The 17965-nt window shown below is 39.2% G+C and overlaps 1 protein-coding gene across 1 annotated transcript in view; it reads right to left on the reverse strand.

Annotated features, from left to right (window-relative positions):
- The window catches only part of LOC309406992 (adhesion G protein-coupled receptor A3-like), a gene marked incomplete at its 3' end in the record, with an annotated part of 279833 nt that extends 262303 nt beyond the window's left edge, over positions 1-17530 (reverse strand). Inside the window, exon 1 of the mRNA XM_082002382.1 lies at positions 17047-17530. Coding sequence (XP_081858508.1) covers positions 17047-17267 — 221 coding nt within the window. The 5' untranslated portion in view covers positions 17268-17530. The remainder of the gene's footprint in view (positions 1-17046) is intronic.
- Between the last annotated feature and the right edge of the window lie 435 nt (positions 17531-17965).

A 17965-nucleotide genomic window follows, 5' to 3' on the forward strand; every position in this document is an offset into this window, starting at 1 on the left:
TAGTGTACAATTGAAGTGTCCTGGGAAAAATTAAATTCAGTAAAAGTTTAAGTCATTCAAAGTATTTTTATATATATTAGAAATGCCTAGAGTATAAATTTTGCTACACATGCCAGCTCCTGTTTTCTCAGGTTGGCTGTTGTCAAGACACATTGACAATAACAATTGGATACATACTCCATCAAAATGCTGTATAAATACATATTGCATTAAATAAGAGTAATAATCTTTGATCATACGTGCTGTACCATGAAACTGTCACATACAGGTCTCATTAATGGTGCCGTTGAACTGATGCAGCTTAGAAAGGTTTTTTCTATGAAACGATACCTGTTTGCAGAAATGGGCAACAATCATTTTTACCAACACCAGAGTATCAGGACAGCATCTGGAGACACTACAAATGAAGTGAAGAGCTCCAAACAGAGCAAGGGAACAGCAGCTTGCTTTAATGCCTGCAGCATGGATGCCATAAAAACATTTCAAGATCCTGCTACTGAATTCTGGCAAAGGACTTTGCTCTTGAATACTTTTATAATAGTTTGCACATTGTCTAGGAAAAGCCAGTCATGCAGTTTTAAGTTACTTAGGAGAAAAAAGCTTGCTGGTTTTAAGTGTTTTGGGTTTTTTTAATTTTTTATTTTTAAGCATAACCCCTCTCTCCCAGCAGCTATGGGGAGCTAATTTAATTCCAAATCATTAGTGGTGATGTTTTACACAGCAGAAAACTGAATGCTATTTGCATTGTGAAACCCCCTCCAAATATCTTTACTTTATAAATTGAAGCAATAGTAACTTAACTGCCTATAAAGCATTCGTGATTAAAGCACTGTCAGCATGAAGATTTCTCCTTTCCCCCAATACCTTGAATTACTCATTTGGGTTTAGAATTTTGGTATAATATAATGTATATACTTATACCTGTTATACAAGATATTATCCATCAATAATACAAAAATAATCCCAGATTACATAAGAATTTAGCAGTGAATCCTCAGGGTGATTAATAAGTTCTTTCAAACAGTAGTCATTTCAATAAGTAAAAGATACTAATTTCACACACACAAGCTGTAATTGTAGGTTCTCCAACTAGCTGTAAATTTGATTGAAAGCAATGTGGAAAGAGCAGACATCTAACTTGTTTAGCCTGTCTTGATAAATTATAACATACTACTTTCATTGCTGTATAAATTATAAAAAATACTAAGAAAGACCAAGAGGAAATCTTTTTAATATGGCTAAAAGGTCGCACTTCCTAGTACAGGAAAGGAACAGTGCCAAATTACAGAAATAACTTTTTTTAATTTAAAATACAGGGTACAGGGGAAGACTTTAAAACAGTAGCTACTGAAACATTAAACTTAATGAGTAACTTAAAGATCAAAGGATGGTAACATTCAAATCACAAAGCTCTTCGTGACTTTCATCTCTGCAATAAAGCTGCTATACACCGACTTAGAGCTATACTGGGTTTTAGTAGCATCCCTTTTACCAACACCCATCACCCAATAAAAATCCTACTGGTAGGAACACACAGGGAAAACAAATACAGTTCATTAAAGAAGCATGCGGACACAGTCTGATGATTTTTAAACTGCAACTTCTTATGCTAAAACACTTACTGAACTTCTTCGTTGTCAGTATTTTGTAGGTAAAGTGGTGAGGATTAAATTCGAAGGAGAAATAAGTTGGGTAACATCAAATAATAAACAAACACCATTAAAATCACTGGGCTTGACATCTCAAGAGTAAAATTTGCATCAGAATATCTGGCAGAATGCAAAGCAGAAGAACTACTCGCAGACGAAGTACACCTGGTGAACACGTTTGCCAGAGTCAAGCCAAAAGACACTGGGAAACTATCCAGTGTTGAGTATTTTCAAACACAGTGTAGTACTGTACAGTCAACAAAATTATTTTGATACTACCACGATCCTAACTTCTGTATTAAAAAAATGAGTCACATTTTTACAAGTATTATACTAGATTGGCAGCTTCTCCTATAAGGAAAGAAAGATTGCATAGATTCTCTTGTATCTCTAAGTCTGTACCCAGAAACATTTAAAACACGGGTCTGGTAGTCTATGGGTAAGTGTATGCGAATACATACTAGAAGCAGATATTCCCCAGTTCATTTATTTTAATGTTCAGAAGAGACCAATGTGATCATGTCACATAATTCAAAGAATGTCTCCCAGTAAAAGCCGCATCAAACCTCCACCTTCTTGTTGAGCTTTTACAACATTCGGTCTTAATTTAAGAAGGAATGAAGTATCCATTACAGTTCCTATGTCTTCCAAAGATTAATTACTCTCACTTAGATTTCCACTGGCATTCTTATTCTGAATACATTTGGTTTGAGCTCTCAATGACTGTATCTCATTCTTTTCCAAATTAAATTATCTTTTATATCACAGATCTTTTTCTTCTGTGTATACACCTATGCGACATGATCAAATAACCTCTTAACCTCAAAAAAGTAAAAGAAATTTATGAGAAGACATTTAAGGATATAGCACATATTTTCTAGTTCTTAAATCATCCTTGAAATGTTAAATATATTTATAACACCTTTTTCTAGCCACCTTTTTTTCAGTAGCAACAAACAAAAAAAAACCTCACTCCTTAATTCTGCTTTTTATTCCCTGCTTTTGGATCCAAGATGATATTATCAGTGCACTTTTAGTAATATCACACCAGGAACAGATGTTTAACTGATTATGCACCATTATAATTAACTGCTTTTCAGTGACACAATTTTGGAACTGTTTTCTGGAACGTGCAAGTGCAAACTAGTTTCTTTGTTCTGAATATATGACAATGTTCTTGGTCATGTTAAAATGAACGTTGATCTATTGAGTCCAGCTTGCCAAGTGATCCCAGTTACTCTACAGAACTGCCCCAGGCTGTAATCATTCCTCCCGACTGTGTCTTCTGAGAACTTTCTATTTTCCATCTGGAACGTGAATAAATAACTGAACAGCAATGTCGTCAGGAGCAGGTCAGACAGAAGTCTGTTTAGCTCACTGTCCTGTCTTTGACAGTGGTCAAGAGAAGATACATTAACACAGAAACTACAGCAAGAAGCTCTGCAGCTAGCCTACTTTCTATTTCTCATGTAACTCCAATCCCGTAATTTGTTGCCTCCTCAGTCCTATACTATGGAAAACCATGAATAACCTTCCCTATTCACTTTTAACATACCATAGAGGTTTTCAGGCTAAGACCTCCTCAGTTATTCTCACACACAAGCTTTTCCATAACTCTGCACATTTCTGTACCTTTTCTTGTGCTGGTATGCTGTTTTTGACACGGAAGAACCAGAACTGCACACAGTGTCCAAGATGCAAATGCACCACTGTGTGCTTACACAGAGGGAACAAGATGTTTCATTCTGTTACTCGTGTTGACTACTGCTGAGCTATCAGTTTCATAGGGTGTATCATACCTCCGGAGTATCACTCCTACAGATAACAAGTGTTTAGTTCAGAGCCAATCAATGCATAAGTAAAGTTAAAATATTCCACGCACCCTTTTTCAATTAGCATTTATCAATACCGAATTTTATCTTGATTTTATAGGGATCTTATTAATCACAGAAACCCACAGAAAATCAGAGAAAAGTAGAGGAGGAAAAGACTAGGACAGCTAATGGAGTGTTCATAAGTTCAAGACATCAACTCACATTCTCACCCCTGCTCCCCATTCATTATTCTTTTAAGCACTGGCAAACTAATCTTAATAAAACATTATTTGTTCACTGATCAATACGTTTTTTTCTGCAGAATAACTTCTATTACAGTATAGTGCAAAACCAGACAAAAAAATACCATTTGAAGCTAAAGTTTGCAAACTCGAAGTGGGCAGCCATTTCCCTACAACCACATCCTTATTCAGGGCTCGGGAACCCATCAGCATCCAACAGCATCCTCTGTGGCTGCAGGATGGCCTTCAGCTCTGACTTGCTGTCAGCAATGGTCACATTTGTCCAGACATGTAGAAAGTGCTTGGCAGAGCAGATCTGACTCTGATGACTGGGCAGCATCTCCTCTCCGAGGTCTGTAAATCTTCAAACCATGCACACAGATCAATACAAGGAACAACTGATCTGAATTTTAAGCATTTTGCCGAGCTGTAAGAAGTACCAATCGACTTGATGGGGTGTAAGTATCTTATGACTCTGTGTCTAATCATCTCCTCTTTCAGGGTCAGTCTGGCAGACATTAAGCACCTTGAATGGTCGACAGTGGCAAAGGTTTTCCTACTAAAGGCTCAAAGAGAGGACTTCCCTGCTGGTCAGTTCCTGGAAGGTGGCTCCCATAATTTACAGATTAAATAAAACAAAACCATTTAAAAAAAAACCAAAAAAGTAAACAAAGAAACAAATTAAAAATCAGTCAGCAGTATGGCAGGAAATCAGAAAAATGGTGCAAAGTAACAACTAAAAGAAGAAAGCATAGCAGCCTGCCCTACGCCCAGAGACAGGGATGAAAAACAGGTTTTGTGGCCAGCTACACAAAACAATAGATGTTCATAGAGGATCAGCCTCATGCATGTCCCCGAGAGATAATGTGGAGAGACTATCTCAAGGAAGGAGCATTACAAAAAGACTACTTCTAGATTGACTAAAAAGAGTATTCCAGTTTAAATTAACATTGTCAATATATTTACCTTTGTTTCTTCTCAATCCAAAATTTCAGCCTCGACACAGGAATTTTTCCAGTTCTAACTTCTTTTACCCATTTCCTGCTAGTTTCAGATTAATAGAGTGGTGATCCATAATCAGTAACGAAATCTGCTAAAGCATTAGTAGCATGTTATAACGCTTAGAGCGGCGAACTAAAGCATATACAGAAAGACAAAACTGAAGCTTAACTCAAGTGAAGTGGCTATCAGTGGAGCCACACTGCAGTCTTTCTGAACAAATACATTGCCACCAGTCAAAATTATTTTTAACAGATAAAAAAAAAAGGACCAACCAACCAGCACTCTGTACCTTTTAAAGCCACTGACCTCCTCCAAAACCTTTTTTTCACTGGCATGCTGTTACTGCACTTTAAGTTTTTCTCTCAGTCATACCTCCTCCCTCTCTCCTTTCCACTGTGCCAACAACTAAACGAAGCACAAAATATTGGCCTCAACACACAAGGAAAATTGAAGATGCACTTATTGTTCAGGAATACGGAGGGAAGCAGGAAAATCTATCAAGCTGACATGAGAACACTAGGCCAACCAATGAGAAAGCTGACTTTAAGCATTTATTCATTTTTCATTAATCCAAAATGTTAAAAGCAGTAGTAGAGCTTCCTTTTTTTCAGCTAGAAGACCAATGCGTTTCTCCACAGATGGATTTAAGTGTAATTACTTTGGTTATAAAAAAGTTTTATCAGTGCTCTCCTTTCACAAAGTTAAACACAATGATTACATACAAGAAAGTACACTATTAATAATATAAATTAATTTTACATTTTGAAATTTTATCACTCCCTTGCCTTTCAGCTTACTGACCCTGAGTAATGATAAGAGAAATGCAGAGATGGGTTCTCCCATTGAAGGCAGAACCTGGACAGAACCAGAACTCATTTCCCCAAGTTTGACAACCACATCAGCTGTGGTGGAAACAAATTAGAAAGAGTTTTGAACTCTTGAAACTCAGAAATAAACAAAAGGAAGACATTCCTTGACAACATGCAGTTAAGCTTTGATCCTTCTTGCTACAAGCGCTGGGAGCTGGCACAGGTTCTGGGGACGGCTGGACTGAGCCATGGAAGAAAAATCCATTTTGGTAAATTAAATGCACAGCAACTACAACTCTGAGCTGGGTGGCAACTGGAAGATCCTTGTGGGAAATACCACACTGCTACTCTATCCCAGGCACCTGCTTTTAAACACTTCTAAACTGGAGACAGGGTACTGAGCTACCTCAGTTGGCTGTTTAGTCTGGTTCAGGACAGCCACCCACATATTTTTATAGACAATCCAGATTGCAGAAAACGAAAAGCTGTGTAACCATAATTTTTTTTAAAGTCCAGGTATCATATTTTTACAGATTCCAAAACAATATTAGTAACTGAAAATTCATATGAAACAGCAAAGCAGCAAGTAAAAACAGACGGGAAACCTGGCTGCCCCAGTTCTTCAGCCTGAAGCTTCTTCAGAAGCTTTATTAGCTATTCCAATTGCAAAAAGGAAACACCAGCCAACTGAAAAGACTTATAGACAAACTAACCGTATGGAACCACTGGCTCAACATATAATTCAATGCCACCGTTTTGACAGTTACTTTCAAAGGAAAAACTTTACTTCAGTGCTATTTAATAAAAGATTACTTGAAGAATTTTATTTGTTTAAAACAATCACTGCCTCAGCTAAAGCAGTACTCTGGAAAGCCAGCATTAAAAAAATTATTTGCTCTAATCTATTCCAAACTGGGGCTTGGCATCTAATCCCTCTTCATTATCAAATAGCTTGGCAACCAAGTTTTCCATTTGTAAAGTAGCCTAATAACAATATCAAATAGTTGACCTGAGTTCTTCAAAGGTACCTACAGAAAATAAAAACTTGAACAGCATTTAATTACAAGGAGATTCAAGCAACCAACTCCCTTACTCTTATTAACGATACATAAAAAAAAAAAAATATGGAGGATATTTTAATTTAAAGTCATTTTGTCCAATTACCAATACTGCTGTATTACTTATTCAAAAAAGATGTCCTAGTCAGCAATTTACTGTTTAACTGTGTAAAATTGTTACGAAGACCATTTTACGGACCAATTTGCCAATGGGCTAGTTATTAAATACAGGCAGAAATTAATTAATGAGAATTGTTTCAGAAAGAATAGTTTATTAGAAACAGGTTTATAATTATAATCAATAAGCATGAAGTACTCTAAAGCAGTAACTTCATTTGCTCTAAATGCAGAAGATTAGAATTCATTACATTTATTTAGCTCTCATGGGTATTTTTTGCTTCATTAATCTATATTGTTGACTCTTTACATTGTTATTTATAACATGTAATTGTGCAGAAAGTGGAGAGAATTATGACTAGTACAACAATAAATGACCATTAATATGGAGGATTTTTCCACATTTTAAGCATTAGGAATTTCATTATTCATCCTTTCATTATAGAAGCAAAGGGAAAGACAAAGAAAAGTGTTTGGAAAATTACTTTCCCCTTTTCTGCAAATCTCATTGTTTCTTTTTCTCTTCAAACTAAAGACATTAGCGCTATAGCTCCATGAGGACTAGCAAGTATATAAATATGCCAGATAAGTCTTTATTTAACATGAACAGCAGTTGGCATTCATTTAATACACATGTTAAATCATACTAATAAATAGCAAACATCAACAACTGATGTCATGTCATTTTCTGATGTTCATCTCTCAAATGTTGTCCTCCTCTGCTCTCCCTCATGTATACTTGGGGTCCTCAAATCCTAAGAATGTAATGTGACCCTATCAGCACGGTGGGAAGGGGAAGGGGAAGGGGAAGGGATGTGCAAAAAACCACCTTAAAGATTGCTTCCTGCGAGCACTGGAGGTGGACTTATATTCTTACCCAAAGCTTCCCACCATTAAAGGGCAGAAGTTTGAAACTTCCCTCCACAAAACTCTTATATGATATAACCAAGGGAAAGAGTAGAATAACTTTCTGAGAGCCTATTGTTACTAAACACGAAGGGGAAACTCCCCATAATGAAACTAACTACAGATACTATCCTCACATGCACTAGTAGTTCAACCGCTACCTGAATATCTGCTATCATAACTCACACAGCTTCACTCTGTTTTCTGAGCATCATGTAATCCAAATGCCTTTAAACAATGATGATATTGTACTTTGAAGAGTTACCTGAAGCATAATATGACAAAATTTTACCATTCTCCCTCTACAGATAATTACCTTGCTATAGATGAGATTATGCATGACTCCATCAGGGACTCTAGTAATAAATAAGTCTGATGATGAAAATGTTGGTACAATACAATTCACAAAATGTGTGCCCAACACAAAAGCCTTACAATGATGGCACTCATTACCGAGGGAATAACATAGTGTTTTCTTCCAAGGGAAAGCATGCTTTGCTTTGTGCATTTTGACTGTGTTTCCTTTCCTTGCATCCCATATGTAGTACGGATGAAAAATTGTGGCTCTTGCAAAATTAGTATGGATTTGTCAACTGTTACAGCCATAGCGGAGAACAGTACATTAACTTGATCTAACTTAAGATAGAGCTGTATGATAAATTTAAAATGTGAATAGTACTAGCTATATCACAGGAGAAAGGAATGTAGTCCCTTAAGCTTAGATTTGCCTACATATTGAAAAGTTTCGTTTTCTGGCTCAAGAGCAGCAATGAAAATAACAGCACGCATTTTACGATTTCATCTTTATCACTATAATTTTTTGCATTACACACTTTTCACAGTTTCGGAAGGACGGCTGCAATATCGTTTGAATGTTGTCACAAAGGTGTAGAGAAAACTGGAAATTAAGCTTTTCCTCTTCCCTCCTAAACAATACACAATTCTGAGGATGGAAAACAAACCTGATCATCATGATTATTCCCTCCGATCATCAGCAAGATATTTGTTTGGTCAATATAAAATTCCTGCTTGACACAACCATGTTCCGACTTCTCTGGTCTGCTGGCTGCAGTTTTAATGATAAACTCCGTAAGGAGACAGAGCTAGAGATTCAAACATTTTTCTTGTTTGTAAATTGTGTAATAGGATCAAATCCATCTGCCTGGCCCCAATTCCAGGCACTGCTGAACTCCAGGACTTAATTCAGATCTCTCCGAGGACCCATATCCTCTCTCATTTCAGTTGCACTCAGTAAGTTCAGAAGAGAAGGATAAAATGAGTCAAGGATCAAAGGTGATGAGGGAAGACGTAATGGAGGGGTTTAGAAATGGAGAAGGAACTGGAAAATCACGTAAGGCTAAAGAAGCGGTGGAGACCGTGAGCTGAAAGCAGAGGCTGCAGCACAGAGCAGTGCAGGTGCAGAGGCTGGCAGAAGTGGAGCGTGCCACAGGACCAAGAGCAGAGCTGATGAGGAGGGAGATAGGTTTTTTTTCCTTTTTTAGAAATGTGTTTGCAGGAAAGTATGCAATACATGTAAGCAGTGAACAAAACCAAGATGCAGATGAGAAGAAAAAATGGGGAGAAGTATCACTGTAATAACAACAACAACAACAAAGAAACGTGCAGAATTAAAAGGTTCTGGGAATGATGGCAGATGGGTCCAAGCACAGGGGATGGCCCACGGAAGACAAAGAGAATTAAGCATCTCTCTTAGCATGCAAAGCTCCCCTGATAGGACAACATGTCAGTGTGTAAAAATTCCGTTACTTAGGAGTGCTGGTAAATTTGATTCCTCAAAATTGGTAATAACTTCTGTTTTTCTTCTCCCTCTCTCTTAAATGCTGGTAGGTTTCCTATTGTGCCAGGTTGTTAGCACATTCCATTAGAGGAACCTTTCCAAACATTTCCTCTGAAATTTCTACAAAAGCTACTGTATTAATAAAGTTGCTCACAAACAGGTTATGGTCTTCTTCCACCCCTCTGCTTTCAAAGAAATTGATACCATGCACATTAATTTGTAATGCAGATATCAAAATAATGCCAGGGAACTACTAATATATAGTAACGGGAAGTGTTCAATTCTTCCATTAAATACGTGTTTTTCTTCAAATTTTCCAGGCCTAATTTGGTTACTAATAGTTTTAACCTTATTTTCCATTCTATGATGTAGCTTGTTCTTTTCTCAAGTTACAGTACACATAAAACCTTTACCCTCCCAATTTATACTTTTGTCTATAAAACATGCACTCTCTGGGACGGTCTATCCCATAACATAAAGAGAAGGGTTTTATGGGGAGACAACATTTTGGTTGCTATTAGAAGGAAGAAATCACAGTAATTCTTCAATAAACAGGGAGAATCATAAATGTCCTTAATTTGGAGGCCTTGACTTATCGGGTTACTTGAAAACCATAATGATACCTTAATAACAGAAAATCCATTAAACTTCATTTTGTATTATACAAAGCCTGGAGTATATATGCTGAAAATGCATGCCAGTGCCTTTATATCTTCATGACTTCTGAAGAATAGCCATTTCGGAAGACAGCCACTCACCAAAGCATAACATATAAGTTTAAAAGAATTTGCTTACTTATGCATAGCTATCGGCAAATCTAAATTCTATAAGATGTAGGAATAAATCTCAGATTTTTGCAAAGATTTATGGATCTATGAGCATAATACCCATAAACCACTGTGTGCTTACTTTATTGGCAGAACAGTTTACACATTTGACATACTGCTGTTCAGATAAGATTATATCCAACTAAGTACAGGAAAAAAACTGTCAACAAGTCTGTAAGACCATAACAGAAACTGCAAAAGCAGAATTTTCGTATGACTAACCATACCTTCAGAGTACTCCCAAATCAGTCCCAGGCATGAAAACACAGTTGGAACCTATTTTAAGAGAAGGGTGAAGAATGGCATGTTGCCACAAAAATAAGAACCAAGCCTGAACTGTGTGTTCCCTGTATTATGTAACTGCCAAAGTAGATGGGGAAAAAAAATGTTAAAAATATAAATAATACATAGTTTTTAGACAAATTATATTTGGGAAGTCCAGAACTAGGCAGCAAACTTGTGATTGATCAAAGTTAATCATAGTTGATTAGAGAAGCAGATTCCCAACCTTTTCAAGTCCTGTACCCTTTCAACGCTGTGAGGGTTTGGATATTCTGTCAGGAAGATGGAAAAGGAGGACGCTTCGAAACCAATTGGCAAATTTTCCTCAAAAACTGAAATCAAATAGCACAAATAGTGATTCTTGAAAACACGTACAAATATTATTATGTAGTGAAAAACCAAGCTGGCACAAACCTCTGACTGTCAGATGTGCGCAAAGGAGGTGCATAAGCCTCATATATATGAATGTATGTTTCCTACTGGCTGTTTGAGCAGAATTTCTGCTTCGGTAAGGATGCTCTGCCCTTCGACTTTCAGATTTATGCCGGCTCTGCATCATAAAAACAGGACAAAAAACTGTAGTGAGGAAAGTAGGGTGGATTATCTGGAACATAGTTGGATCAAACAGCTGCAAAATTTGTGATGAGAAAGGGTCAAACAGGGAGAAAGTTTGCACAGGAAAGCAGTGTGACTCTGGCTATGGCTGCCCAGAAAGTTCCTAGGTCTGTATTAACGGCAAAGGAATAAATGGGCTTTCAGAGTCACAGGGGTTAATATGGCCCTGTTGTAGAGCATCAAACAATTAAGTAAGATTTGTGATTTTAAACCTCTGAAGATGGAGAAAAATGAGAATATATATAATAGACCTTTAGAGCTTCATTTTAATAACATTCTTCAGACTCTTTCCTTCTGGTTATTCACACCTATTTTAAGAAACTCCTTTTTCCTTCTTCACCTCTCTCACCACCACTCCATCACTCCCCCCTCTTCACCTCACCTCACATCTTATAATGCTGTCAGGATATTTAGAAGGGGACAAGGAAAGAAAAATGTATTTTTAGAAAACATTTCAGTATGCCTTCTAAAAAAAAAAAAAAAAAAAAGAAGGGCTACATTTCCAAATCTTTGAAGAACAGTCCATTTGAAGGGCTGACAGTACTTCGGTCCCAAGGGGCAGCCACTCATGCAGCTTCCTATAAAGGCAAATTTCACATACGTAAATCACCTTCTGCCTGGCCACTACCTCACTGCCGCAGATGACAATGCCTACACTTCAGAAAAAAAATTTCTGTTGCACGTATCTTCTGATAGTTTAAATAGGTTTTATGAATATCAGGCCAACCTACCAAAAAAAATTTTAAAAAAGAGCCAGTGACATATACTAAATCTCTTCCTGCTTAAGGCAAACAAGGTCAGTAGCTAACCAACTGACAAATTATACCATATCATAAAACCCCAACTTCATTTAGAACTTCTCAATAGGTATCAGATATACACTTATATGATAAAAATCCCTTCCCACATGTATTACTATCCTCCTGTCTATCCTCACCAGTTTATTTTTATATCTGCAATGAAACTAAGCGTAAGATCATAATGCTGCAAATTTGCCAGTAGGCAGCAAAAAAAGTACTTGGTTTCTACATGAAATTACCAAATTAATGAACTGTTCAATACTGTAAAATAATGTTCTTTCCAAAAATTCTCATCCCATTCTCTTGCACAAACTCTTTTCCTCAAAGCAAGTTACACTGAGGGCTTAAAATTACCAGGAGGATATATGGCACTGTTTTAACTTATGACACTTACAGATTAATAATAATAAGAAGAAAGAAGCTTCAGCATGATTCATATATTTCCATCATCAGAAATAACATAAAGAAAAAGAAAATCTTTTCAGTCATGGTATTTTACGGCCATTCTAGTTGAATCTATAATATGAAATATCAGGGAAGATTAGACTAATATCTAAAGACTTTTCATCTCTAGCATTTTTTTCTTCTCTTTATTTTGCTCTCCCCAACCATCTGTCCCAGACCTTCCAAGTCTTAGGTGTATTTTACATCAGTTTGCTTTAAGTTAGGAGTTTCTTTCACAACAACCAACTGTTTCTCTCTCTCTTTTTTTTTTTTAAGAGTTTCAGAGAAAGCATGTATAAATATGTATATACACATAAATAATGGAGCAGGAAACATGGGTTTTATTCTTTTTTTCTGCCACTTTGAGTGAACACAGGAAGCTAACCAAGGTGAAAATATTTGTGAAATGCTTATAATGAGAATTAGCCTACCTTCTTTAATAACACTCTTATTTACAAATTAGCAATGCTATGTGACATCTCATATCAATAAAGAAAAAGATGTGAGTTTTAAGATGGGGAAATAAAACTACTGAATAATAGTTTTTGTTCATCCTTTCCCTCAATTCTTGCTTTGTTTGCTTTGGCTAGCTTAAACTCTAAGCTCTTTGGGACATAAAGAACATTTTTGTGATCTATTTTTACAGCAAGATGCTTATATTAAATAAACCATCCTGGTGTACCCTAAACTGAATATAGGAGTGTAAAAGACAAGACTGGACATGAAGCAAATACAGTAATATAATAACTTCGAATAAATTCCAGTAGACATGACATAAATGAACGTGACACAAAGGAAATTTTGGGACAGAGAAAAGGGGGGCAATGCTGCCTTCAGAAGACTACTTAATATTTGGGAAGTGCTTTGAAGATGAAAACCCCTACGTACATATTATGGCTATGGATTACCACTGGAGTCATGTAGTCTCACTCTGAAATTCAGAGTCTGAGGAATTTGAGACAACCTCCGATTCAAAGTCAGAAGAAATGCATAGATATAAAAAATATGAAGAGTCATATATGATATAGAACTGCTATGAGCCATACACTACCTTAATTTTTCTTCACTTCTACCACGACGGTTAAAACCGCAGATTTCCATAGGTGTATCTCTGGGTAAAATTTGTAAAACGAACAACCTTCAGTATAAATGTTGGACTTCCTTTTGAATTGAGGGAGAAAAAAAATGTGATGCTACTATCAGAAACTGATGGCATTTGAACTTCAAAGTACATTCTGCCCAGCGATATCAAGACATGTATTGAACTGAGAACTTCTAAGATTAAAAGGATAAACTTTTTTTTTTCCTGTCAAGTGGTGTAAAAAAGTAGTACAGAAAGTAAGTAACCTAACAATATACTGTCCAGTTTACATGGAATAACTCAGAAGAGAATCTAACTCCAGAAATTTCAAATTGTAGGACTTCCACATTGCAAAAAGCGGCAACACTATTTTTACTGTTGTATTCCAAATAGCCCAAATTTCAGCAAGTCAGTCAAAAGTTTAACAACTAAAATTTCTGTTAGCATAGAAGAAAAAGAAAATTGCAAATAATCTTTTTCTCTAGAGTTACACTTTAACAACGCAATTACACAATTGAGAAGAAAAAATAATTTTAAAGTACTGATTCAATGTAAGAATTCCCAAGTATTCAGCCATAAGGTCTAAACTGAGAGAACTATATTATCCTGAAGGGATGATGACTCCTCGGTGGGTCTACACTTCCATCCCTACTGGGAGCAAAGCGGGGAGAGCAGATCCCATAACTTTGTGATTCAATAGCTGTATTCTTCATGGAAAAAAAGGGGAGTAACTCTCTTACTCCACCCCTGCTCCGATATACAAGGCACAGAAAGACACGCTGCAAATCAATAAGGGCTAGAATTAATCCTATCAAAATACGTGCAAATATTTTGTGAAGCTTTGTCAAGAATAAGCATGTGTTCAGTGACCTCACACTAGCTGGTGTTAAGTCAAAACACTGCCTACCAAATTTCAGAAGCATTTTCAGTAGCGATACTTTCAGTACATATATGTCATAAAGAGCCTAAACCACCAAGCTCAGGCAACTTAGGTGAAAAAAAAAAAAAAACAAACTAATAAATCATAACACCTTAAATTTGCTGATAAGCAACATTACCTAGCACGTAAATGAAATGTTACACATCCACAACTTCACCTCTTAATGGTTTAATAGATACAGCAGAAGTAATTCCTCTGTCATCTTTGCAGAACAGTTAAAAAAGCTTGGCTTCAATCTGCCCTTCCAACAGAAAATAGCAGTAGGGAAGCAGCATCCCTATATAATAAATACATATATATGAGAAGATTATGTAATCTGCCCCCAAAACACCAAACTGTTTGTTACATTGTTTCATCACAGTGCTCCTGCATCTAAATATACATTCCTTTATTCATCTCTGTATTTCTTAATTGTTAAAGCAATCCAAAAGGTTATGTTCCATATGTTAAAGCTCTCTTTCTCTCCGTGGGCCCATAAAACTGAATGGAAGCAGGCAGCATCTACTAGAATATTCTCTTTTGCCCAAGTCTTCCATGCAGCTACAAAAACAAATGTAAGAGCACTGGTGTTTGAGCTTTTTATCACTATTTTCTGCAGCTGGCCAAATCTCACAAGTGTAATTTAATTCATCAAAACCAGTTTCTCCTGGAAAGTCTTTGACACATTCAATCAAGTTGTCATCTGTATGTTCTAGCTACTGAAAATTATTACGTCCCTAACACAAATTTTAAACTTTTTTTCCTTTTTACCCTCAAGATTTAGCCTTAAATTTACTTACTGAGAAGAAAAAAACCTGAGACAGACAGTAAGAGGAAAGGGATAAGTTTAGGTGAGACATAGTACAGTATTTGTCCACATGAAATACAATAAAAAACAATGGTGTGTGTGTTTTACATCAACTATGGACAGCTAATGAGCTCCCAGGTCAATGGCCATTTGCAATTAAGTTAAAAAAAAAATAACATGGTATCTTTCTAATAAGTATGAGCAAGTGTTACCTGGAACGTACACATTCAGGGTGAGAGTATCAAGTTTGCTACGGGTGCCTTAAATCATATGTGTAAGTGAGCAAACCCTCCCACCTACCACTTCAAACACATCACCTTCCCCATTCATCTTTTCTCACTTCTGTTTCCAACTCAATTTCTTTTCATTACAGTGAATACTTCTGGTGATCTTATGGTCAACTGGATTCATCTACCGGTACTTACCTCGTCAAAAGAAAAGTTTCTTAAAAAAAAAAAAAAGCTAAATAAAACTCCGTAAAGCTCAAGAAGAAAAACCTTTGTAGATATGCTGAGTGTGACAGTTTCTACAGACCTTTAACCAATGGAGGAAAAAAAAATAGTTTCTGCCTGCCCAAGTTGTTGACATTTTATACTTTTTGGGGAGTACAAACTATAGCTATATAGCCAGCTATATAAACTAGAAAAGTAGCAGTGAATTTATCACCTAGGCCAAAATTTACATTGATGTAATAATTTTAGTCTAAACCAGCCTATTAAAATGTAGCAGGAAGTGTAGTTGTTATATCTTGCATATTAACACGCAAAAGTTTCCCAGATGAATAATCAGCGTACAGCTAATCAGCATCGAGTCACTCAACGGTTATAGCTGAAACTCAACCAAAGCACACGCAGCACATTTGTACATTTACAAGCACAAGCTCTCCAGATGTTATAAATTATTGTCTTTACCAGCTGTCTCCTAAAAGTGTTGACTTAAAGAAAATGCAAAGAACAGTGGAGATGTTCACAGCAGGAATTGTCGACAGAACTAAATTCAACAGTAAAAGATCTGTTGATATGTGCGTGATCTAAAGGGTAAATGTCACCGAGCCATTATTGCTTGGGTCCATTACAGGGACATTACCTTCACCTACACTTGATGATGCAGTTACAAAAAGTTCTACTGCTTACTTACGATATGTACTATTTATTCAAGTTTAGCGCTGTGCAACAGGCAACAAAACATCATAACCTATTTCCAAGTCACTTGCTGGGGGGGGGGGGAGCAAAACACCAAACTGCGAGTCATTTTCAATACCAGACAACTCAGAACAATATTGCAGATCTGGTCGTTTCAAACGCTTGTTAAAAAAGGAGACACCAAAATGCAACCTTTATTTAGAGGAGACGAGAGAGAAGGGGAAAAGCAGTTAATTACACGGGGCTCCGGAAGGCAGTTTACCATTATCGATACCGCTCGTTTACTGCGCGGAGAGCCCGAGCCCACCCCGTCGCGGCGGAAAGGTGCAGCAGCGAGCTCCATCGGTTGTGCCAGCACGGACACTGCCCAAACCGCCGCGCACCGCGGCGTGCGAGTTACACCAGGGCAAGCCCGGCTCCCCCAGCTCCACCAAAGCGCCAGCGAGAGTATCCAAACTGAGAACAAACAAAAATAAATAAATAAATAAAACCCCCCAAACTCTCGCAATACTTTTTAAAAGCCGGGACAGGGTTAGACTGTGCGCGGAGCGGTTCTGCCTGCTCGGGGCGGCGGCGGACACGGCCGCGACGAGGGGTCCCCCCCACACACACACACACCCCCCCCTCTCCTTTGGGGCACCCCTCCGCCCCACGCCAGCGCCTCCCGCGGGGGGGAATCCCGCGGCGGCCGCCGCCGCCGCCAGGTGCGCGCTGCCCCGCAGGCCGTACTCACAGGGACACGGTGCGGTTGGGCAGCACGGCGGGCTGCAAAGTTTCCACCAAGTCGCCGCCGCTGCAGACCACCTTGATGCGCAGGGCCGGGCGGCCGGGCCCCTTGCCGCGCTCGGCGGCGCAGAGGCAGCGGTCCACGATGAGGTCGGGGCAGTTCCTGCTGCCCGCGCACAGCCCCAGCACGGCGGCCAGCAGGCAGAGGCGGCGGCACAGCGCGCGCATGCTGAGCCAGCGAGCGAGCCGCCAGCTGCCGCGCCGCGCATGGCACGCGCCGCTGCCGCTGCGCGCCGCTCCGCGCGGCGCCGCGCTCCCCTCCACGCCTCCTGCGCCCACCCCGCCCCGCCCCGCCGCGCCTCTCGCTGCGGCCGGCTCCGCTCGTAGGGACCCCCCCTTCCTCCTCCTCCTCCTCGGAGCCGCCGCTCCTTTCCTGCCGCAGCCCGTGCAGCGGCGGCGCTGGGCGGACCCCGCGGCGCGCAGCGGGCCCCCTCCTCCCGCCGCTGTCCGCCAACCCCCCCCGCGGGGTCTGGGGCCGCCCCCGCGCCCCGCCGGCAGCCGCAGCCCCGGGGAGTTGCCTGCGCGGCTGCTACCTGCGCTGGCCGCGCTGAACCGCGGTGCTTTCAGCCCGCGTTGGGTGTCCGGTAACTCGGGGGAAGCGCCAAGGACGAGCTGCAGCGCAGAGAGGGTGCGACCAGCCTGGGCACAGGTTGGGAAAATCGGGAGCTGGAAAAATTACATGGGCTGGCAATCTCGTTTTGCAAATAGCCACCTTGAGAAACGTGTGTGCGAAGTGCTGTTCGCACCGACGGTGTTGGGAAAGGAGCTTCAGGCCACAGGCAAAGGTCCGCCTAGACCAAGAGACAGGACAGTCCTCCAGCCAGCTCTGTGCGGAGCAGCCACTGCCACCAGGGAGGGTCCGTGCA

Source organism: Phaethon aethereus, assembly GCF_964289735.1.
Source record: "Phaethon aethereus genome assembly, chromosome: 7".
Taxonomy (NCBI): domain Eukaryota; kingdom Metazoa; phylum Chordata; class Aves; order Phaethontiformes; family Phaethontidae; genus Phaethon; species Phaethon aethereus.